The 22,914-nt window shown below is 34.8% G+C and overlaps 7 protein-coding genes across 10 annotated transcripts in view; 2 read left to right on the top strand and 5 right to left on the bottom strand.

The window, feature by feature from the left end:
- Positions 1–22,914, bottom strand: part of LOC123308232 (calbindin-32) — a 94,806-nt gene that overhangs the window by 20,369 nt on the left and 51,523 nt on the right. For 3 of the 4 annotated variants that reach the window (XM_044890813.1, XM_044890812.1, XM_044890816.1), the window contains exon 2: positions 15,879–15,921. The exons of the other annotated variant lie outside the window; for it this stretch is intronic. The gene's annotated coding sequence lies outside the window, so the exon portion shown is untranslated. The remainder of the gene's footprint in view (positions 1–15,878; positions 15,922–22,914) is intronic. 4 annotated transcript variants of the gene reach the window in all.
- Positions 51–10,634, bottom strand: LOC123307181. The gene is made up of 5 exons (XM_044889398.1): positions 10,474–10,634; positions 9,800–10,158; positions 6,370–6,647; positions 1,322–1,377; positions 51–454 (listed from the first exon to the last, which is right to left on the bottom strand). Exons 1-5 carry the CDS (start codon positions 10,519–10,521, stop codon positions 101–103), a joined length of 1,095 nt encoding a protein of 364 aa, XP_044745333.1. The 5' UTR covers positions 10,522–10,634; the 3' UTR covers positions 51–100.
- Positions 2,389–3,584, top strand: LOC123308233. The gene is made up of 2 exons (XM_044890817.1): positions 2,389–2,545; positions 3,200–3,584. The coding sequence occupies exons 1-2, from the start codon at positions 2,444–2,446 to the stop codon at positions 3,542–3,544; spliced, it is 447 nt and encodes a 148-aa protein (XP_044746752.1). The 5' UTR covers positions 2,389–2,443; the 3' UTR covers positions 3,545–3,584.
- LOC123308237 (general odorant-binding protein 56d-like) lies at positions 6,281–7,416 on the bottom strand. The gene is made up of 2 exons (XM_044890821.1): positions 7,263–7,416; positions 6,281–6,715 (listed from the first exon to the last, which is right to left on the bottom strand). Exons 1-2 carry the CDS (start codon positions 7,308–7,310, stop codon positions 6,353–6,355), a joined length of 411 nt encoding a protein of 136 aa, XP_044746756.1. The 5' UTR covers positions 7,311–7,416; the 3' UTR covers positions 6,281–6,352.
- On the bottom strand, positions 11,351–12,310 carry LOC123308234. The gene is made up of 2 exons (XM_044890818.1): positions 12,161–12,310; positions 11,351–11,756 (listed from the first exon to the last, which is right to left on the bottom strand). The coding sequence occupies exons 1-2, from the start codon at positions 12,209–12,211 to the stop codon at positions 11,388–11,390; spliced, it is 420 nt and encodes a 139-aa protein (XP_044746753.1). The 5' UTR covers positions 12,212–12,310; the 3' UTR covers positions 11,351–11,387.
- On the bottom strand, positions 13,026–13,635 carry LOC123308236. Its single transcript, XM_044890820.1, has 2 exons — positions 13,473–13,635; positions 13,026–13,417 (listed from the first exon to the last, which is right to left on the bottom strand). The coding sequence occupies exons 1-2, from the start codon at positions 13,521–13,523 to the stop codon at positions 13,049–13,051; spliced, it is 420 nt and encodes a 139-aa protein (XP_044746755.1). The 5' UTR covers positions 13,524–13,635; the 3' UTR covers positions 13,026–13,048.
- LOC123308235 lies at positions 14,406–15,735 on the top strand. Its single transcript, XM_044890819.1, has 2 exons — positions 14,406–14,562; positions 15,231–15,735. The coding sequence occupies exons 1-2, from the start codon at positions 14,515–14,517 to the stop codon at positions 15,600–15,602; spliced, it is 420 nt and encodes a 139-aa protein (XP_044746754.1). The 5' UTR covers positions 14,406–14,514; the 3' UTR covers positions 15,603–15,735.

The following is a 22,914-nucleotide window of genomic DNA, read 5'->3' as shown; positions in this document are numbered from 1 at the left end:
TTCTGCAATATAAGGAAGAATGGGATATCGAGATGGAAAATATACACAAGTTTATTTAATTACTAAAATAAATCTTTATTTTCGTCATCAAAAAATCTGTTCAGGCCAGTGGAATATGTTTAGGATTATTCTCGTAATAGCATTTGATTGTTTCGAAAGCGGTATTTTGTGGTGTGTCCTTAGCGACTGCACATTTTTCGATCAGATTGTCAACAAGTTTCTCGTCTTTCAGTGCGGTGAGCGCTTTTTCCCTCAAAACATCCTTCTGGATTTCACCGGCTTCATTCTGATAGCCAATTTTTTTGGACATGCAGAAGAGGTAGTCCTTGTATTTCTCGTTATCGGTAAAGAGACCTTTGCGAGCGTTGGTGATAGCTTCTTTATCGACTCCTGTACTCTCAGAACAAGCGGTGCTGTAGTTCTTGAGCTTCTCCTTCTGTTCATCTGTTAGGGCCTGTAAAATCACGCTTTTGAAAAACTACCGCATTGCTGGAATTATTGAATATTTGCACTCCCCCATGGCTTTCATTTTTAGAGAAGTTTCATACGTTTTAATGTGACGTTGAGGAAGTTGAAGTTGATGCCAAATTCTCGCTTCAGAGAGGGTCTCATCTTTTATATAATAAACTTTCTTAGATTTCCTATTGAAAGTTTAATGAACTCAATGCAATCTGCGATTTTTCTGAGGATTGTTTTAAAGGAATGGAAAATTTCATTCAGCTTAATATGATCATGGAATACATGCAGTGTTTTCAAATTCATTTTCCTTCCTTCAGATATATTTTCTCCAGTGAATTGTTTGAATAAAGATAATAAGAGAACGTAATCTTTTCTGGCATTATTAGTTCGTTATTCTCAGCACGGGGGAATAGAGTTGAGGTATATTATACAAAGGAGCACACTTTAATGAATTCCCAAGCTGTGTGCAATTTATTCTTTGGAAATGTTTCATGAGAAATTGAGGAAAATTTGTTTCACAAACAATAGATGATATTATTCCACAGAGGACTAAATATAACAACTCAGTTGTATATAAATATAAAGAGAAATAATGCTACAACAATGAGAACAAATGTTGAGTATCTATAAAGTAATATTTCTTGCATGTGAACGATTAGCTAAGTATTAAGTATTACCCCTAGCTAAGGTAGAGCAACATACTCTCAGACCTATAATATGAAATGCCTCTATTTCTGGAGGCTGTTAATGAAAAAAAATTTCGTGGAAAACCTATGGAATATGTCATGCTATTTATGAAACAGTTTTCGTAATAATTAGGATTGTGAGAAATGAAAGGAAATAACATAAATATTCTTCCCACCTGAACAGCAATAATGGCACAAGCTGCTACCACTAAGAATTTCATCATGATGAAGAGTTGTATTTCGTTTGGTCACAAAATATGAAGACGAAGAACTAGAATAACGACCCAGACTCAGTGATGGTCCTTATATATCTAATCTTCTTGCAAGTTCAAGGTTAACACCAGAGATTTATCTCAGTTCGATCGGTCTAAATCTATTGCGGTTTAACATGAATGCAGATTGCAAACAATTGATCATGTGGGAGATTGTAATTATACCTTGAATGTTCTTGAGAGCTGGAGAGTGACATAATGTGAATGGGATGAGTGCTATGAAAACAGTTTTTACTAGAAAAATGCATTAGGAGACCCTTGATTGTTTTTATTGATGAGTCAAAAGGCATTTGTTTGAACCTTTCATCTTGTTTGGAGTTTTCAGCGAATACTTGTTGTTCGAATAATAATACCATGTCCAAACTTAAACCATGTTTTTCTGAGGAGAAATTATCAGCCCAGAAAAATTAGATTTATACTTTCTTCATTTTATATTGAGAATAAACTGAACCAAAGTTATTCATAGAAAAATTAACTCACTAAAAATATTCACTTGCACATGGGAAAATATTGTTTTACTGATGGCAATTGTTTGGCCCCTGAAAAATAACAATATATGTTATGAATTTGATGAAAGGATCACCGATTTCTTCATTGGGATATTTTCGAATGATTCGAATAAAAAGTCTTTAGCCAGACTGACAAATCTAACAAAAGCGACTAATTAAGAAGAAGAATAAGTGAAAGAGAAATTTTGAGATTGATTCCTGATCGTTCAGCAACATAATTGCCATGAATAGAAACTACAACTCATTAAATAATATGCTATAACCTATAACCCATCATCAGCCTAAGACAATTCCGATCGGAGAAAAATCATAATTGTGTCCTATAAAGTGAAGTCATCATCATCATCAATTTCATTGTTGACTGAATTTGATCCAATTCCATTTCTTCCTTGACTAATATCTCGGATTGAAATACGGTAATCCCAAGAAATCATCGACAATCCATAACGATTTCATTAGCTTTATTATTCATAAATCCTGTAATAGGTTTTGTTCGATAAATTCTAACATCCATGAAATGACAGGTCAGTTTTCGGCATCATCGATAGTGAACTCCATATTCAGGATGAGAGTACTCATTTTGGTTGTTTGCTTCTACTTTTTCTCGGTTAACGCAGTGGTACGTAGCTCATATATATATATCCACCTAAAGTTCTGAAAATCCACATATTCGCTAATATAATAGTATCTGTGAAAACTGCTTATCCTTTTTCATGTAAAGTAGGTAAAAACTATCAGCTTTCTACGTTCTTGTTGAAAAATTTCTATTTTTGGGTATAACCCGACTTATTCTCTTCTTGAATATAAATCTTCAGTAGACGTTGACATTGCTACATTTACCTACTTATAGCTTTATATCGAATACTTTGCGATTTTGTTTGCTATTTTTAGTGAGAAGTTAGATTCACTTTTACTGAATAAAATAACTCTCAGAACATGTGTTAATAAACACATCACGTATATCGCAGGTGAAAGTGAGCTTTACCTTTACCCTCCTGAAGATGCTGCTGTGATAGCGAAACACTCGTTTTATTTGGAATGTTTATTTTCCTGCATAAATCAAAAAATCTGCAATATACAAAGTTATGCATTATGGGATGCAGTACCATATCTGCATACTTTTGCTGGTTGAATATTCATCATTTTTATAAGCTGCTCAACAATTGATAGACCACCAATAAAATTGTTCAAGATGTTATTTCAATCCTCAATCATACGATTTCTCAGTTGGCCTTCCGTACGCCAGTATAATGTCTCATTTTTTCAATTATAGGATAATGAAGATTTACAGACGTGGGTCGAATCATGCAGGAGTGAAACTGGTTTCGATAAAAAGAACTATACAGAACTAGAAGACCTCATCAAAGATCCAGAGTCCAAGAAACTGTTTTTGTGCGTAGCAACGGTCGGAGGCATGTTAGAAGAGGATGGATCCATGAATAGGACCGCGGTCAGAGAGGTTCTTCCAGAAAAAATAAAAAAATCTCCAGATTTGGAGAGACTTCTGGATGAATGTGTCATCAAGAAAGATACGGCCGAGGAATCAGTTTTCAACACATTTATTTGTGTGGAAAAAAGAATATACTATACAATTTACGGAAAGAAATTAGATATTTGAACACTATGTACACAATATAAATAATAAAATATATGGTTGAGTTTCATAACATCATTTTCCCCTTGTATATTCAGCGAATTGGAAGAAGAAGAAATTATAATTGAATACGAATTTGCCTTAGTTCTTCCAGAGCTCAAAACACTTCTAACGTCACTGAGTATATTTCCTTGGAACCTTCACACTAATTATCTATTCACATCTCCTTCACTAATGATTGAATCTTCATTCAAGAATATCAAATTATTGCAGGAACTGAAGTAAGATTTCTGGTATATTTGTCGAAAAAAAGTTTTCATAATTCAAATGAATTTTCATTTGCATATTAATTGGTAAACGACTAAAAAAATCCCAAATATAAGAGCGAATTTTACTCAATTCATCAATTCAGCTGCATTGTATTGTCGGGTAAGTTCAACTTTCTCATAAAAGTTATAAAATTTAACATAATATCACTATGTCAATCCAAATACTTGTAATATTGTAGTGGGTGTCGAAATATTCTTGTTTTGAGGTTTTCAATAATTTTCGTGGTTTGAAAAATAGAAGGTTGAAGAAATTCTAATAAGAATTGAAAATACTGCAGAATGAGATAATTTCGCAATTTTATGATATCTATTCACTAGTATGAAGCGCCAAAGAATAATTGGAACAATAAACAATACGTACTTCATGAACTACAATGGATTAATTTTTATTTTTTTTTAGCTATTTCGATAGATTTTTCGAAGGAGGACAATCTATTAGAGGTCTTATCGAAATGAAACTTTTTATTTTGGTCCTAGCTCTGTCTTTGTCTTCTCTTTCCCATGTAAGTTTTTCAATTTTTAAGGTACTTGCTTTAAATCTACTTTATCTTCTTTTCCCTATAGTAATATTCTTCTTGTCGATTTGAACTGAGTTGATATAATACAAATTGCATTTAAGGGTTCCCACACTCCACAATGTAAGAAATTGTGTACACGTGGCCAAACGCCTATTAAAAATTAGTTGGTCTCTTGATAGTTAATAGATCAATATGGCGGACCATTTAAGAAAATACAAAATTTGACTAACGTGTAATAAAAAACTCCACTTTCCAATGGCAGAGTTCAATAACAACAAAGTTTAATCGAAATATTGAAGATGTGGTGAAAATGATCTTCTTCAGCGAGTAATCGGCCATAGTTTCGAGTTTATTGGCACTCTTCAGTTCCAAGTAGCGATAATTATCTCTTATTTTTGACTACCTTGCCTTAGGGAAGAGGTCAGACGATATCAATGATGTTAAGTCCATTTTACATAAATTGCAAACAAGATTTTCTGAAAACCAAAATTGATTTCAGGCCATCACAGTCGAAGAAATCTTATCGAGGGCTGACATCTCTCATAAAAGCTGCTTTGCAACGAGCAACTCGAGCATGGCTACTGTTGAAAAAATAAGGAGTCGCAACTTTGAGTTGACCGATGATATCGTCAGAAAACACATTTTTTGTTACAGCCAAGAGACGGGCTTCGTTAATTCACTGGGAGAACTGAACAGGGAGTTCATCAAGAGAAGGTTCAGTCAGCAGATGGAGTTGACTCCCGAAAGGGAGCAGAAGTTAGAAGAGTGCATAGCTCCCAAAAAACCCGATATGTCTTCAGAGGAATTTACCACTAGAGTGGCGATATGTCTTTATAAACAATTCCCAAATTTTGTACTGATGTAATTTGATCATTATCTTTATTTAAAGTAGGTATTCACTGAAAGAATTGAAACAGTTGAGTTAGCTGAATCATGAAATTACAACCGTTAAACTACCCTTGTACCTTGAAAAATACAGAATTGATCTCGATTCATATGATTTTTTCTTCTTCCCTTCATTTATATAAACCAAAGAATAATATCTATTCGGTATTTACGATTCACTTCTCGTTAGAAATGTTCAAATTATTCAAGTTCTCTTTCACTGACTACACTTCACAAGATATTTAAACACGGATTTTTCTGAGGATTTCGAGAGAATCGTTCAAATTTTTTCTTCTCGAAATTGATTGCAGATACGATGAAACTACAAGAGATCATAAAGTTTAGAATAATAAAGCATTTTTTTACAATTTCTCAAATTAACAGTGGCCCACCAAAAAAAGTTTTGGAGGAAAACAGGGGACATTATTCCAGAAAAAAAATAAAACACTGTAGATTTGATGTCGAAATTGGTATGTCACATGGTGTATACTCTCAATTGTCATATATATTCCAGTAACAAAGTGTTGTTACTCTTTTATTCTGCCTCATTATTTTTCAACAATCAGCTGAACGTGGAACTATAGAATTAATTGATTTTGGTCAACCATAGAGAACATGCACCTCCCAGTTTTCCAAAATCTTCAGTCAGTTCGACTAAATATCTTCAATGAACAAGAAAGCCCAAGAAATTTGTACTACACTTTTACAATTGAGCAAGTCGAGAAATTTTATTTTTGAAAAAGTTCGTAATAGACCCCTGAACCGTTCACTGAATAGGATAGCTTCAGCCAAAATGATTTTTAACCTATCAACGTTTTGATCTCTTATTACAGTATCTTTTTTGTGAGGAACAAGGACAGTAAGCTTGTAAGCTGAGGTTTCAGTCACTTTTTGAATTGGTGCTAAAATGATAAATTTTTTTCATTTTGACATTCACTCTGCACATGTGAATTAAAAATAGCTTATAATTTGCAATATTTCTGCGTATGAGAAGAATTTTTTCCAGATTTTCAAGAAAAATGAAGAAATAAACAGATCAAGATATTTTTATTATTGTTATAATTTTCATAAAAATAACTACAAATATGCGAAAACTGATATCACAGAATAATCACACCTGGTGCACTCTTATAGTAGCAGGCAAGTGTTTTACAAGCCCACAAGTTTTTATCCCCCTCTAAGGGAAAAGTACACATTTGAATGACCTTGTCAACGAGATCCAGGTTTTTCACTTGTTGAGACATTTTCCTCCTGATGACATCTTTTTGTAATTCGGCTTTGTCGTTTATGAATCCCACTTTCTGGGTGTAGCAAAAGATATGCTTTCTTATGTCGGGATTGGTATCATCGAAGACACCAGACTCCATTTTCTTGATGGTTTCTTGGTTCACATGGCTGATTTTCGAACATGCTTCATGGTTGGCCCTTCTGGCCGATTCGAATTCCTGGGTTAACGTTAACGCCTGATAACATAAAGGTGAATTTTCAGAAAATGCTTTCATTTCAGTGGTCATACAATTTATGAGGATTTTCAGAAAGGAAGATTCACTAGGTCTTCTGTATTTTATTTAAACAATTCCATTTCGATGTCTTTTTTTGATTTTTTTCAAGTACTGTTTTAGATAGGGACGAAATATTGTCATTATCATTGAGCGCAATGTATAGGGTGTAAATGAATAGTTGTGTAAAAATTTAGGAGATGATTCCTTGTCAATATTGTATAGTGTGGATCTGAGATATATTTTTTTCTTGAGAAAGACATTCTATGAGACCGAGAAGGCAATAAAAATTTGATGGTGGGCAAAACGTAGTTATTGATGAAACAAATTCACAAAAATCGTATCTCTATACAGAGGAGAAAAAAAAATTCATAAAAAAGGCCCGCACTATTAAGAAATTAGCCCTTAAATTTGTTGGCAACCTTTCATTTACACCCTTCATATTTCCGAGCAATAGATACGGTTTTTTCGATATATGAAAGTAAAAAAAGATTTTATTTTATTTTCTTACCGATGCACTCACAAAACACAGTACAGATAAAATCAAGTAGGATTTCATTATAGCACTGTAGGCGGAGAAGTATTGAAACAACTTCAGATGTTCCCACTGAAATAAGACATTTTTCCTGATTTTGAATCATATTTATGTAGGTAGAACTGAATAAACCTAATTAATTTTTACTTTAATTAGTTGATTTCATAACTTGATGTTTCTATTTCAGGTCAGAAAATAGTTGTTGACCTTATATGTTAAGAACGCAATATTCACGAAAAAACAAACATCGCAAGGTTCATTCTCGGTAATGATTTCACATTGAATATCACGATAATAATGGGAATCTTTGCCATTTTTCATACAGTTTTCATTTACACTCCTAGACGTTTCCAAAACTTCTTCCATATCAATTATTTTGCAAATAATGCCGATGTGACCTTTTTGTGGGTTTTAGATTCAGAAGTATAAGAACTCTCATCTCTCAAGTGTATAGAATCTCATATAGGATTGACCGTTACTTTTGTGAGAGCGTTGAACTTTTTGCTGCAAGATCTTCAGATCCTGTTCCTCAAAAAAAAACAAGATTGAAAACGTTAATCTATTACGAGGTTTTTTATGCAAATTTCATTTCAAGTTTCGGATAGCATCAGGGTATGACTTGAATCTATGATCAATCATCTCGAGTCAGTTGTTGCTAAGAGAACAAGCAAGAAAAAGGTTCAAAAATATCTTTCATATTATACTTTTCATGTTTGGATCCTCATAATGAATTTGATTGTGAACTGTAAAATCAGATCTATCGATGAATTGGATGCACCTTAAGATCTCCAAGAACATTTGGATTTCCTCAATCTGAAACTTCTAAATTATCGAATTCATAAAATTTCCGCACCATTTACCAATAATCTCTTTAGCATGATGAGTGGAATTTCACTCAGAACAACAAATTAGACATCAGGTAACCCTGATTAGGCAGGTAGCTGTTACGAAGTAAAATAGTTTTTGTCTACGTGCATATTCGATATGATTGAGTGAAGATTTTAATTGAGAATCGAGGTAATTGTCGAGCTTCAGTATATTCAATGAGTTTTTCGTTTCGTTCATTGAGGTAATTTCCATCTTTAATTACATGTGGTTTTCGAGGAATAAATTATTTATATTTCAATGTTGATTGATATTTGCATCTAGTAGTTGGGAGGATATTAGATTTTTTCATTCATGGGATAATTAATATTTATTAATAACAGAGAGTCGATTTTCCATTCATATATTCGCTAAATATTGTTTTATATTATGTCAATTAAGTCTATCCCTATACTTCTTGGCTGAATCAAATCTTGTCCAGATTTTAGAAAATTGAAATTCATCTACCTTATCAGTGTGTAAATGGAGAAATTTAAGAAGCGATTTCTTGTCCAAAAATAGTGTGAGTCTTTTATATCAGTTGTTATATCCAGGATTCTGCATCAAACCTGGGTATACTATGTGTGAAATTATTCGTTACACAAAACAAAGCGTATAATGGAAATCCGTTAAGGGTAACTTTTTAATCTAGATTTAAATTTAGTGGCCTGAAAAATTTCGAAGGCGAGTAAATGACTAGTTTATCCCTTCAATAGCGTAATCTGGAACAGGCTGGAAGGTTTTCACTTCTGTAATAACAGAAACATGGCAGAGTTACAGATTCAATATTTGCTGAGTAAAAATATTCGAGTTCTTTCCTAAAAAATGCATGCATGCAATATTGTGATTTCCGGTTATATAATCAGCGTTACCTAGGCTTCACCCTAGCACAAAAACTCGATTTCGAAAATCTCGATTTTTAGGGTCAAAAATTAGCAAGGGGTTAGACCCCCTTAAAATGACCTAATTGCTACTCTGTCTGAAAATCAGGATGTTCTATTACTGTCTTAGGATATGGAGTGCATAGAATTCGTTTTGAAGATTCTAGAAAACCAAACAGTTGATGATTCAATGGAGAATTGCACTCCAGAGAGCTCTTTAAAACTTGTGAATGAAAAGTGGAAAAACAAAAAAAAAATTTCTCCTAAACTGGGCCTGATAATTGAAATCTCGGTATGAAAATAAAGGTTTTCGAACACGCTGAATTTATTGCGAGTAATTTCGAAAGCCTAGTTCCATTCGTTTAGATTTTCATCTTGGAATGGGCATTTTTCAAAGTGCGAATGTCACTTGAGAAATTCCCAAAAAGGTGGAGTCAGTTAAAACTTCCTCAAGATCGTATGGTTATGCCGTAATGGATGAAGTTCTCAGATTTATTACTAGAAGAGTTGCTCTTTCAGAATATGTATCACGTTCAGACCTACGATAATTTTCCTGAATGATATATCACTCTAAAGATGATTTAAAAAAAATCCCCAAAATGTGTTCAGTTGAAAGTCCCTCAAGATCAAACGGTTGTGCCGAGTTGGATGAAATGTCGAGATTCATCACTATTCATTAGATCTCTTTGTAAGAACAAGGAAGGATATTCAAAAAAATGTTGGAGAATGATTATTTATTACGTCATAAGATCAAGACATTTAATTTACAAAATGGAAAGACCAGGAGAGTGTTTATAATAGCAGTCGACAACTTTAGCAGCAAATAGATTCACTTCTTCGTTCGGTGTTTTCGGTTTATTGCAAACTTTGGCATATCGCTCGACCTTGCCCTGGTCTTTGACCTGCAGCGCCAATTTCTCTTTGATCAGATCGCCATTCAATATGCCATCGTCGTTGACGAAACCCACTTTTTTGGTATAGCAGAAGATGTGGTTCTTTACCGCTTCATCACTCAGATCCACGTTCCCAGTTCGTATTTTATCCAAACCTTCCTTGGGCAAATGACTTATTTTGAAACATTCTTCGTGAATTTTCTTGACCACCTCAGGGTCCAGTGAACTTGCTGACTAGAAGCAATCAATACACTATATAAACATTCAGATCTACCGTTAAAGCCTGATCATGGATCATGGATCAACAGAAATGCCACTTTGCATTATACAGGGTCTCCATAAACGATTGTAACATTCAATTTAGAAATTCTATGATACTTTGATAAGGTGAGACAGAAAATAATGTAAAACTAACTGCGATGTTACAATATCTTATAAAGACCCTGCATTGATAATAACGATTTATATTGATGATTATCGAACATGATATGACATTCGAAACAAGAGGATTCCAGAATTTCACCAATATTAGGAAAATATAATACTCACCACTAGACTGAGGAAGGTGACAAACACAGGTAAAATTAAAAATTTCATGGTTCATTCAAGATTTTTCACAATGAATTGAATGATTGTTCGATCCATTCATATTTATATAGTAGGAGAATGATCATACGTTGGAGTTAGTTTCAAGAGTCCAATTTGTGTCAATTACTATTTTTATATGAGCCGGTCAGAGGAAAAGTGGTATAAGTCACAAATTCCAATTTTTGAGTTATACCGATATTTGGGTACCAAAGGTTGCATATTATTCTTCTTATGAGTGGTATGAGTCAAATCGTCGTTTTGACCGAGGTATGTTTTTCCTCTTAACAAAATTTTCCATACCTATCAATGCCTTTGGTACCAAAATATCGGTATAACTCAAAAATCGGAATTTGTGACTTATACCACTTTTCCTCTGACCGGCTCATATGTCATTTTGCATGATTGCTCTTATTTTTATTGTATAAATTACCGAGTTTTGTCAGATGGAAGGTGAAATTAATTGAATCAGCCTTTATTGAATTAAGATATTTGCTCATTTCTGATTAGTATGAATCTCTTGATTGGTGGATTGTCCAAAGATACTTTTGTGAAGTGAATTGCCATTCATAATATGGTGAGAGTTCCAGGATTGGATGAAATATTGATATAAGAGTACTTCCATCAGTTTTCTTTTGAATATTTGTGATTTTTCAGCGTTAAAAGATATAGAGATTGTTGTAAATAGTGTTCGGCTCTCTGGTTATTTAATAGGGATATTTTTGATCTCTTTCAAGGGATTTTTAAGTAGGTACGTCATTTGCGCCTTAATGGTTTGAAACCTAGATAAAGTCAGCAACTATTTGCAGGATTTGAGGTACAGTGAAGAGAAAATAGGATGATATTCTGTGTCTATTGAAATTTTGTAATTATGAGATTTAAAGAATCAAAACATCTCTTGGAAGTCTGTCGGCAAAACACTCGTAATAACGTGTTGCTGATAGGGCAATATCATCTGGTTCCCTCAAGCTTTTGCATGATTGCATGGTTTCCTCGATGGTACCTTCATCGATACCCATTCTTCTCAAATGTGCTTCGATGTTGGCAGCCTTGAGATTGCCTTTCTCGTCGAAGAAATCTTCTTTAAGTGCTAGACAATAAACAAACTCCACTTCCTGTCTCTTTGATTCGTTGGCGTGTCCTGTTTTCATCATATTCTGGTAGCTCTCGTCATCGACTCCAACTTCTTTTCTGCACTGTTCTTGCAATTTTTTCAATTCTTTGTTCCATTCTTTCCTCTCGTCAGCCTTGAACATAACCGCGTTTTAAAAACAAAAACAAAATTCTCGGAAAATTATTCATGACCCTGTAATCTGATTAATAGGATCTTTGATAGATTTAATTCTATATTTTCCTCCAGAGGAAAATAAACTCTACTCAAAATAATCAAAAGTGAAAAGAAATAAAGAATCTGAAAAAATGTCTTCAGACGTTAGTCATCTCATATTCAGACCTAATTTACAACCAAATATCTAGTTTCATGGTTAAAAAAATAGGAAAGTTAGAAACCATTCGAAAACTTAAGGCCTCAAGAACCAGACCACATGAACAGGTTCACACCAGGTTCGTTGGACTTATCGTTCACTTTCACATGGACTGGCCTTATGGACTATTTTCGATAGTGTTGATATTTAAACCAAAGGATACTCACCTGCGAGAATGAGAATGAGATGAGAAAAACTAGGAACAAACTCGATTTCATTTTTAGTACTATTCGAACCAGATCGAACTACATTTTTCACAGAAAAATTGTCCATTTTTATATAAACCGAAATAAGGGGGAATTTTCTTGGACAGAAATCGAAAGTTCATTCAAAAATCATTATTAAGATAGTGAATCCCTGATAATCCATCAGTGTCAACTGAAGAATACCGCTGTTTCATAATTATGATTAGGTGTATGTCAAAATGATAAGAAGCTTCCCCATTTTTTATTGTCAATCGAATACACTCACTTCATTCTCCGATTGAATTGACTTTAACATATTCATAATTCTTCTTTGTACAGGAGTACAATGTGAAAGAGGTTCGGGAATATTTTTCTAACACTGGTAAATACATTTTTACATTATTTTTTGAGCTCTCGTGATGAGTCCAATTCAAATTTGAGTCATCTTCAAAAACCACTACAAAATGAATGCATACGTTGCTAGAAAACTTCTATCTCCCCAAAGGAACCATTCACTGAGCTTCATTTTCGAAGTATTTTCCTCTAGATTATTCCTTGAAACTTCTTATTTATTCGAGACTATACGAAAAATTCCTTCAACTTAATTTCGAATTCTGAAATTGAATAAATTCCGTATTTTGACATTTGAAATTTAATTATTGAAGGACTCATTCAGCATTCACCCGTTGAGTATTAAATTAATTCTCAATGATTCAGCTGATCTCAGGGCAAATAGGAATTTTTCATCAATATTTTGTCACTTCATTCATAAGTAGGCATGATTCCTAAGAACTATTTTAGCTGTTAATTACATTATTTCGATACAGAGTTAGATGATAAGACGATGAAAATTAGACGTGTTTATTGCTTTCAGAAAACAAGAACCTCTCTCGGTAAATATTTGCCATAACACACATAATACCGAATCGTCTGTAGCAGGACACATTCTGATTTTTCTACTTTGTTGCAATTTTTAATAGACTTTTTGGCGACGACTTCCTTCACGCCCAAGTCTTTCAAATGTTTCCTTATTCTGTCAAATTGCAAATTCCCTTTCTTGTCTATAAAACCAGCATCGACTGCTAAACAATAAATAAACTCCAAGAACTTTTCGTCCAACTCAGGTACGACCCTAGATTTTTTCCATTTATCCAGGACACCTTTGTCTATTCCAATTTCCTTACTGCACTTTTCCTGCATTTCGCACCTCAATTTCCTCCAATCTTTTTTCGAGATTGCCTGGAAATTCATTAGAGCAATAATACATTTAAGATGGAAGATTTAAAGGACGAACCTCTGAGAGAGACACAGAAATCACAAAGAAAACTAGCAGTATACCTCTCATTTGAACGATATTCAGAGACTAATAATGTACATTTTTTGTGTGAAGTTTTTGAGGAGGTTATTAGGTACTTAAAGGTGACATTTAAAAATTTTTACATATCTGTTATGTTGATATAAGAAAAAATGAGGGGTAATTGGTTAATTATACAATAATGGTAGGTAAATTATAATTTTGTGTGCGGGTCATATCAACCTTATCTTATTCGGTGGACATAAAACTCAACATAGCTAAAAGCTAACATTATTAAGGAGAATGTTCAACAATCATTTCAGTAGCGATCTCCTTATTTCGTAAATAGGAATATTCCGAAATGAATTTGTTTCTTGAGCTGGTCACTGACCTACCCCAATTCAGAGAATAGCAAGTCAAATTTCAATAAATTTTTTTATCTAGTTGATTTTCTTCATAGGATATGCTATAGTGAGTGTTGAAATGAGTATATAATGAAGACATGATAACGTATCATTTCATGGAAATATACAATAACTATAGGTGCTATAGAACACCTGAATTATTTTCGATAAACAGTCTATGTTGAAATAGTACAAAAATTCAAGTAGGTACGTACCTACATAATGGTTTGTTTGGGAAAAATAATGTCATGTAAAGAGTTCAGAAATAATAAAAGCATTCACCTCTTCAATTATTCAAAGAAATTTTTTTGTAAGAATCACATATCCGTATTCGATGATTCCTCACTTACTGATGAATTTGAAAACCACACTTTCAATCACCTCAGAATTCTATAAAATATTATTGGGTGTTCGAATAATTAACCAGAAAAACGGAAATATAATCGATTATAATAGTAATTCATAAATACAAGTCTAAAGTTTCTTTTCTCATAAGTTCCAGCTAATTGCGTGAACTCAACCATTCTGTTTCAATTTTATCCAACACATAAAAATCGAATAGGAAAATAGCAATAAATATTATAAATATCCGGACATTCCAGATATAATCTATTGAAAATACGAATTTTTTAGTCGAAATGAGAGCAGTGTTTGGTTTTTTCATTCTTGTTATTGTGACTGTAGTGGTAGGTGAGATTTAAACATCTGTCAGGGAGCTCATCTTGATTGCTCAAAAAAAAATGGAAATGAAGTTACTATTAATGCATTGAAAACTCTGTTGATGAGCTTTTTCTCGTAATTACATGCACGAAGGTTTCAGCATAATTTTTTCTTTCGAGTATTAAAAAAAACTGCTATTAATTTAATTATAATAAAATTGAAAGAAAAACAATAAATTTACTGTGGTGCATCTCATTTCATTACCAAGGTTTCAAATTTTCTTGAAGAACTTTCCAGGCATCGTTGTTATGAAGTTGAGTTTACTTGCCTGACACTATGGATGTATGTATGTTGTGTGGGTTTACGAAGAGAAAATAGACAATGTGTTAATTTTTCGTCGAAATCTCTAGATTGAATATGCTATTCCATAGTGGTAGGTCGATTTTTTTTCGAATGATCAATTGTTGGGGACTAATGTGTTTTTGTTTTTATTCCATTGATGATTATTCAGGTAGGTTTTTGTTACTTTCCTTCATTCTCAAACAAATATGAACGTTTTGTTCAAATTGTGGTCTGATACTGGGGAAATAGTAGAGAAGAGTAGGAGGAGTAGTTTTTAGGGTTATGAAATATGGTGTTCCTATCAATATAAATGCAATCAGGACATTAACTTTAGTTTCCGATCGTTTTTCAGGTCCCCTCCCAATCTTTCGTGGAGATCCTGGACTATTTGAGAAATGACAAATGCAGTATTCCAGAATTGCAGTTTTCCGAAGATGAAATGAGTAAAGTAACGAACCTGGAAATATTTAAGAGAAGAATCCGCTGCGCACTCGTTCAACAAGGATTCTTAACGATGGATGGAGACTTCAGAACAGACATGATAAGGCAGAATCTCTACTTGGGGGAACCAGAAGTTAGAGAAGAGCTCATAAAGGAATGTGTCCATAAGATGAACACGCCAGACGACACAGCATACGAGGCCTTGGTCTGTTTTTTCAGACAGGAAATTTCGAGGAGAGAAATGAACCAAAATGATTCCCAGAGTACAACATCACTCCCCTAAGAGATCATATATTATAATAATATAGTAGATGCTTAACACGAATAATAGAAAATGGAAATCTGAATTAGATTCATCTGGAATTTGAATGATGTCTTGACGTAATTTTTATAATCGTAAATATAGGCATACATGTAAATGGAAGCTGTTTATTGGTCAAACGTTCAATTTTTCAGTGAATGACCTTTCTGGATATAAGAAACTAGTGTTATTATCTGAATTTTTGATATATTCAGTACTAAAATGTGAGTGTGAAGAATGGAAACAATGAAAACTCACTTTTTGTCGAACTTTCAGCTGATTACGGCAATCACTGCACAATCTGTAATGAAAAAATGCTCATTGAAATACGAAAATTATTCAAAGACAACAAAGATAATATGATGGTGATATGATTATGATTTTATTTGAAATCTTTGGTGCATCCCTCATATTGATAATAACAGTGAAAGGGAAGATCATGCTCTGTTGCAGAGCTTTTTTTTCAGGCTTAGCTACGAAATATTGAAAAATTTCATCACCTAATTTTAGAGAACGACCCACAGGACTTAGCAGCAAGTATTGTACACCCAGCAATAACCTTCAAAAGTTATGAAACAAAATACTTTCTTTTTATTACTATTAGTCATCCTCTGGAACTGCGAAATGGGAAAAAGTAGGTACGAACTTTATCGAAATTAGTTTTCGTTGATTAGTAGATTTTTGAGGTGAAAAGAAACGTTTTTTTCCTATACCATTTTTCCGATTTGTCCCCGATGAAAATATATAGCCGTTTTAGTTTTCATAACGAACTTTGATACCCCTGGAAAAACAAAATTACCTTCAAAACAACTAGCTAAATCTGTGACACTATACATCTGTGGATCTTTTGAACAGAGTTGTATTCACCCAATTTTTCAAATTTCACAGAAACTTTTTAATTTTTGAACATCGAATTACTCGAAAACAGCGCATTATACGAGAAAATTTTAGGAGAGCTTGAGGGTTCTTTGAGTTTTTGGTATTTTTATGGTACGTATTGGTCCAATTGCAGAGAAGAGAAATTCCCCTTTTCATCACTAGGGTGCCTACACCTCAAACCTCACAGATCCATAAAATTTGCTTCCTGTCGCCGCTACAAGCCTTAAAATAGCCTCAGCGCCATTTTGTGAGAGGAATAACGAATACCTCCAGAATGCATTCGTCTCCACGACCCGCATTACCCAATTCCAGTATTCCTGCACATCCGCATGGAGAATATCCCATCGATTGATTCGTCCCACTCTGGATTCTTTCATGGATTCTTTCAGCCAAACAATAATTTTCCCCGAGCTCGAAGATTTGGCCCAATTTGTTCACTTCCGTCGAGATAATAAGCAGTTCGCCCACCAACGTTTGGACGTCTATCGTGAAAAATCCCTCCTGGTTACTACGTGTCAATATTTTCGAGAAGAGTTGATCCCTGCGGCAGCAAGAGCTGTGGATGTTGTTCATTGAATTCCACGAGATTGGAAAATCAATAGGCGGTAACTATAAATTTTTGCTGGCGTGTTATATAGTGGTTTTCACGCCTTTCATGGATCTTTGTGGGTGTTTCGATGGAGTTTTAAGACGTGGAAAACTTTGTACAGTAGCCAATTTCTCTTGAGCTGATTTATCAAGGCTGTACAGGATGCAGGAGTGTTTATCTCACCTCCAGAATCAGTTGGCATAAGGGGGTAAAACACTGAACTTTATACGAAAGATTGCCTCAAATGTTTGAGTTATCAGAAGTGCGCTAGTTTGAGATTTAATCAGCATCATCATCATATAAGAGTTTTTCTCGCCCACTTCTCTCAACCTCTCTCAACCTTATCTGACTTGCTCGGTCTTGAGCATCCTGAATTCATTTCAAATGTGTGTGTGAATCTTTGAATTACGTCTCTTGTTATTTAACGCAGATCTTCATTTCTTCATTGTCTCCCAGTGTCACTCCTAACATGGACCTTTCCATGGCTCGTTCAGGTATTCTTATTTTATCAACAGTTCTTCGCAGATCGGTATCTCATTAAGACATGTCTAACTAAGTCTGCCAAAAGCTGCCCAAATCAGTTTCATTCCACAGTCAGTCCGAGACAGGCACTGTCATCTCCTGATGTCTTATATAGGTACTCTTCCTTTCCTTATAGATTCTCTAGATTTAAAGGGGATTTGAGTTACACTGCCACTTTAAGATCTATTGTGTTCCCTATTAGAGCTGTTTTTGCCTCTATGTCGTCTACAGTTCTAATGAACTTCAGTATCTGGAATGGCTTCAAGGAAGTTTCTTGTCCAAAGCTCTCGTTGGGCTAGCTAGAAATGGCGAGACATTCTGTCACCAGGTTATCTAAAGTTCCCCACAGAATCTGCAACTGTCAGTTTCTGCCAGACAATTTCTCAGGTGATCCAGATACTTCTTAGATCTCTCAGTGTACAGTGCCGGTCTGGGAAGATTCTTCCAGAGTTATTTTTTGTCGGTTAGGTCCTTCACCTTGAGGTTTTTCTGGGCTTCGTTTCAAGGGAGTGTTTCCCTCCACGCATATTCAAGCGAAATTTTCAATTTTCCGTTTCAATTTACGGCTCAGGACGTCCGGTGATCAATCCATTTTGATTCTGCGTCATAACGCGAGCCATCTACAGATTTATGCCTCTCTGGAAACTGAGCAGCAGGTGGTACGGTCCTAGCATAACGTCATCGGTTATGACGGCCATAAAACACGGTATCGAATTTTATATGTCGAACGAATTGGTTGTAATAATGATTGGATCAGAATCGAGCGAACGACCTGAAACAGAATATGATGGTCTATTTTTATCGGATGAAAATTGACGCTGCATCGTTCGATTCCAATAAAAATCGGGATTTAGCACGGTTGCCAGTGCCAAATTGATTCTTGTGGTGTTAAGTCAGGTAATTTGGATCGGTGGATGTTGTGAGGGACCTCGGGATTCATTCGGAGCGGAACGGACTGGGAACAGATGGAGGATGGGGGGGTTTGGTGGATGAAATTGAGAAAAGTTGGCAGAGGCAAAGATGGACCTGTTGAAACTCCGTTTAGTCATGGGGGAGTCGTGAAAACACACCCCGCGTCCTCTATCCCAAGGAAACCGGAGGGATTTTTCTACCTAATCAGAATTAAGGAATCAAAAAATTCTCTACTTTGAGATATTGAATAATATGAACTTTCAGCGAAGAAATTTGTGTTTCTCAGAATTTTTTTCTCAATATTTTTAGTAACACAGATCATATCAAGTTGAGAAGTAGTTAGTACTTGCTTTCGAAGTAACATTATGAAGGTTCAACCGTTCGGAAGTTTTAACTGAACCCAACTTTTTGGGAATTTTTCGAAGGTCAACTTTCGAGTGGCGTATCTTCCAGGAAAATTATCGTAGATCTAAATGTGATACATATTCTGAAAGAGCAACTCTTTTAGTGAAAAATCTGAGAATTTCATCCATTTCGGCACAACCGTTCGGTCTTGAGGAAGTTTTAACTGACCACATCTTTTTGGGAATTTTTCGAAGGTCAACTTTCGAGTGGTTTTCTTCCAAAAAAATTATCGCAGATTCAAATGTGATACATATTCTGAAAGAGCAACTCTCCTAGTAATAAATCTGAGAATTCCATCCATTTCAGCATAACCGTTCGGTCTTGAGGATGTTTCAACTGACCCCATCTTTTGGGAATTTTTCGAAAGTCAATTTTCGAGTGGTTTTTCTTCCAGGAAAATTATCGCAGATCTAATTGTGATACATATTCGGAAAGTGCAACTCTACTAGTAATAAATCTGAGAATTTCATTCATCTCGGTACAACCGTTCGATCTGGAGAAAGTTTCAACTGAACCCATCTTTTTGGGAATTTTTCGAAGGTCAACTTTCGAGTGGTTTTCTTCCAAAAAAATTATCGCAGATTTAAATGTGATACATATTCTGAAAGAGCAACTCTCCTAGTAATAAATCTGAGAATTCCATCCATTTCAGCATAACCGTTCGGTCTTGAGGATGTTTCAACTGACCCCTTTTTTTTTGGGAATTTTTCGAAAGTCAATTTTCGAGTGGTTTTTCTTTCAGGAAAATTATCGCAGAATTAAATGTGATACATATTCTGAAAGAGCAACTCTCCTAGTAATAAATCTGAGAATTCCATCCATTTCAGCATAACCGTTCGGTCTTGAGGATGTTTCAACTGACCCCATCTTTTGGGAATTTTTCGAAAGTCAATTTTCGAGTGGTTTTTCTTTCAGGAAAATTATCGCAGAATTAAATGTGATACATATTCTGAAAGAGCAACTCTCCTAGTAATAAATCTGAGAATTCCATCCATTTCAGCATAACCGTTCGGTCTTGAGGATGTTTCAACTGACCCCATCTTTTGGGAATTTTTCGAAAATCAATTTTCGAGTGGTTTTTCTTTCAGGAAAATTATCGCAGATTTAAATGTGATACATATTCTGAAAGAGCAACTCTCCTAGTAATAAATCTGAGAATTCCATCCATTTCAGCATAACCGTTCGGTCTTGAGGATGTTTCAACTGACCCCATCTTATGGGAATTTTTCGAAAGTCAATTTTCGAGTGGTTTTTCTTCCAGGAAAAATATCGCAGATCTAATTGTGATACATATTCGGAAAGTGCAACTCTTCTAGTAATAAATCTGAGAATTTCATCAATCTCGGTACAACCGTTCGATATGGAAAAGTTTCAACTGAACCCATCTTTTTGGGAATTTTCAATGTTTTTCTATTTTTCAAGTTCACTTTAAAGGACTCTCTGAAATGCAATTCTCTATCGAATCATCTACTGTTTGGTTTTTTCGAATCTACATAACAGTTTCTAAGCTCTCCATATCCCAGGATTGTAATAGGACACCCTGATTTTCAGACAGGGGAGCTAATAGGTCAATATAGGGGTCTAACCCTTTGCTCATTTTTGACCCAAAAAGTCCATAACTCCGGAACCAGCAAACGGTCCACAGCTCTTTTCTTTGAAAAGCTTGAGTATTTATGGCTGTACATAAATGAATTTGACCACGAATTCTTGATCAATTCAAGCAGTCCAAGCAAATAGTTCCACACGATTTTCGGCTCAAAAGAAGCGGTAAACTATCAAGAAGATTCATCAATCTTTGGACAGCCAAAGATGGAGTATTTCCAGTCCAAGAGAGCTACATGAAAGATACATTATCAGAATTATAACACTTAATGAAAAGGGATGAGAATCTACTACTTTAAACCAATTCTGAGTGTCTCTCAATCTATTATCTAAGTTTCCAATCCTCAGTTAATATAACTTGAATGAGTTTATCGAATTTATCTGCGAAACAGTTACGAAATACAAAAGAATGCGCCACATGCGTAACAGAACGCAAATAACCCATCATTTCCGTTAGAATACCCAAAAATTTCATCGATTCCCGCGCGTAGGTTTATTTGGTTTCATAAATTTATGATGTGAAAAATAAATGTTGTTGTCTTCGCTTGAGCATTATCTTATTTAACAGGAGCGCGTCCTTCTCGCACAACTATACAAATATTGGCGTATCAGGTTCCCCAACACTATCCTATTCCTATAAACAGGTCAAACAGAACTCCAGACAGGATCGATAGGGAGGTGGATGACGAATGGTATTCATCACACGGAAAAATTCTAATTTCAATCTAGCGTCGGCCAGACGCAAAGATAATGGTGTGAATTTTATGGGTTATATTACGACTTGACGCCCCTTCATGCTTTCAGAATTAGCTGTTCGGAACAGAAGTCTGGGTTTTTCCGAACTACTGGAATAATTTGCATCTTTTCTTGATCGAATTATGGAAAAAGTTTGGGGATATGATAGCAATAGCCACAGATTGCGTTTTTTTTTACACTTATTTCCGATGGATTCTCGAAGTTTAGTCGAAAAAAGTTCCTGTTAAGAATTAGGAACCAAGGATATCAGAGCACCACTCTTTCTGCCTATTCTACCAATCTAAAGTTTTTTATCCAACTCAAGAGTCCAGACCGATGTGCTATTCTTTTTCCTTTCTACACGATGAAAATCTAAACGAAGGGAGATAGGCTTTTAGATTTGCTCGTAATAGATTCAGCATGTTCGAAAACCTATATTTTCATAGGTACCGAAATTTCAAATATCTGGCCCAGTTTAGAAGAAAATAATTTTTCTTGTTTTTCCACTTTTCATTTTCGAGTTGACTTCGAAGAGTTCTCTGGAGTGCAATTCTCTATCGAATCATCAACTGTTTGGTTTTCTAGAATCTTTGAAATAAATTCTATGCATTCTATATACTAAGACAGTAATAGAACATCCTGATTTTCAGACACAGTAGCAAATAGGTCATTTTAGGGGGGTCTAACCCCTTGCTCATTTTTGACCTGAAAAAACGAGATTTCCGAAATCAGGCTTTTGTGCTAGGGTGGAAGCCTTGGCAATGCTGATTATGAAACCGGAAATCCCAATTGGATAAGACGAATATAACAGGAGATATCGCAGATTGAAAATCACAATTTTTGAAAAATGCCATTTCCGGGATGAAAATCTAAACGAAGAGAGATAGGCTTTCGAAATTGCTCGTAATGGATTCAGCGTGTTCGAAAACTTATATTTTCATACCAAAACTTCAAATATCTGGCCCAGTTCAGGAGAAAATAGTTTTTTTTATTTTTCCACTTTTCATTTTCGAGTTGACTTCGAAGAGCTCTCTGGAGTGCAATTCTCTAATGAATCATCAACTGTTTGGTTTTCTAGAATCTACAAAACAACTTCTATGCACTCCATATCTTAAGACAGTGATAGGATACCCTGATATTTAGACAGAGTAGAAAATAGGTCATTTTAGGGGGGTCTAACCCCTTGCTCATTTTTGACCCAAAAAATCGAGATTTTCGAAATCGAGTTTTTGTGCTAGGGAGGAAGCCTTGGCAACGCTGATTATATAACCGAAAATCCCAATTGGATCAGACGAATATAACAGGAGATATCGCAGAGTGAAAATTGCAATTTTTGAAAAACGCCATTTCCAAGATGAAAATCTGAAAGAAGGGAAATATGCTTTCGGAATTTCTCGCAATAGATTCAGCGAGTTCGAAAATAGATTTTTTTGTTTAGCCATTTTTCATTTTCATGCTCACTTTGAAGTGGTCTCTGGAGTATCCTTGTTTTCTAGTGAGGAGAAGTATGGAAGGGAATCTTATAATTTAGCTCATGCACGTAGTTTCATATGAGATACCTCCCTTACATTTTTTGATCCCGGGATAAATTTTATAGACTTTCCTGTACTGTACATGGATCCCTTTGATGTATTTGTTGTTTCCTAGCAC

This window comes from Coccinella septempunctata, chromosome 2 (assembly GCF_907165205.1).
Source record: "Coccinella septempunctata chromosome 2, icCocSept1.1, whole genome shotgun sequence".
Lineage (NCBI taxonomy): Eukaryota > Metazoa > Arthropoda > Insecta > Coleoptera > Coccinellidae > Coccinella > Coccinella septempunctata.
The sequence above is the reverse complement of the archived record's forward strand: the minus strand, read 5'-3'. Positions and strand labels throughout refer to the sequence as shown.

What these genes read in the sequence shown, in the direction of transcription:
- LOC123308233 (XM_044890817.1), top strand. Translation starts at nt 2,444, where the DNA reads ATGACAGGTCAGTTTTCGGCATCATCGATAGTGAACTCCATATTCAGG. An exon ending in TTTTCTCGGTTAACGCAGTG is followed by an intron (nt 2,546 to 3,199) that starts GTACGTAGCTCA and finishes TTTCAATTATAG; the next exon opens with GATAATGAAGATTTACAGAC.
- LOC123308237 (XM_044890821.1), bottom strand. Translation starts at nt 7,310, where the DNA reads ATGAAATCCTACTTGATTTTATCTGTACTGTGTTTTGTGAGTGCATCG. An exon ending in TGTGTTTTGTGAGTGCATCG is followed by an intron (nt 6,716 to 7,262) that starts GTAAGAAAATAA and finishes TTATGTTATCAG; the next exon opens with GCGTTAACGTTAACCCAGGA.
- LOC123307181 (XM_044889398.1), bottom strand. Translation starts at nt 10,521, where the DNA reads ATGAAATTTTTAATTTTACCTGTGTTTGTCACCTTCCTCAGTCTAGTG. An exon ending in TCACCTTCCTCAGTCTAGTG is followed by an intron (nt 10,159 to 10,473) that starts GTGAGTATTATA and finishes GATTGCTTCTAG; the next exon opens with TCAGCAAGTTCACTGGACCC. An exon ending in GTGCCATTATTGCTGTTCAG is followed by an intron (nt 455 to 1,321) that starts GTGGGAAGAATA and finishes GTGATTTTACAG; the next exon opens with GCCCTAACAGATGAACAGAA.
- LOC123308234 (XM_044890818.1), bottom strand. Translation starts at nt 12,211, where the DNA reads ATGAAATCGAGTTTGTTCCTAGTTTTTCTCATCTCATTCTCATTCTCG. An exon ending in TCTCATTCTCATTCTCGCAG is followed by an intron (nt 11,757 to 12,160) that starts GTGAGTATCCTT and finishes GTTATGTTCAAG; the next exon opens with GCTGACGAGAGGAAAGAATG.
- LOC123308236 (XM_044890820.1), bottom strand. Translation starts at nt 13,523, where the DNA reads ATGAGAGGTATACTGCTAGTTTTCTTTGTGATTTCTGTGTCTCTCTCA. An exon ending in TTTCTGTGTCTCTCTCAGAG is followed by an intron (nt 13,418 to 13,472) that starts GTTCGTCCTTTA and finishes ATGAATTTCCAG; the next exon opens with GCAATCTCGAAAAAAGATTG.
- LOC123308235 (XM_044890819.1), top strand. Translation starts at nt 14,515, where the DNA reads ATGAGAGCAGTGTTTGGTTTTTTCATTCTTGTTATTGTGACTGTAGTG. An exon ending in TTGTTATTGTGACTGTAGTG is followed by an intron (nt 14,563 to 15,230) that starts GTAGGTGAGATT and finishes ATCGTTTTTCAG; the next exon opens with GTCCCCTCCCAATCTTTCGT.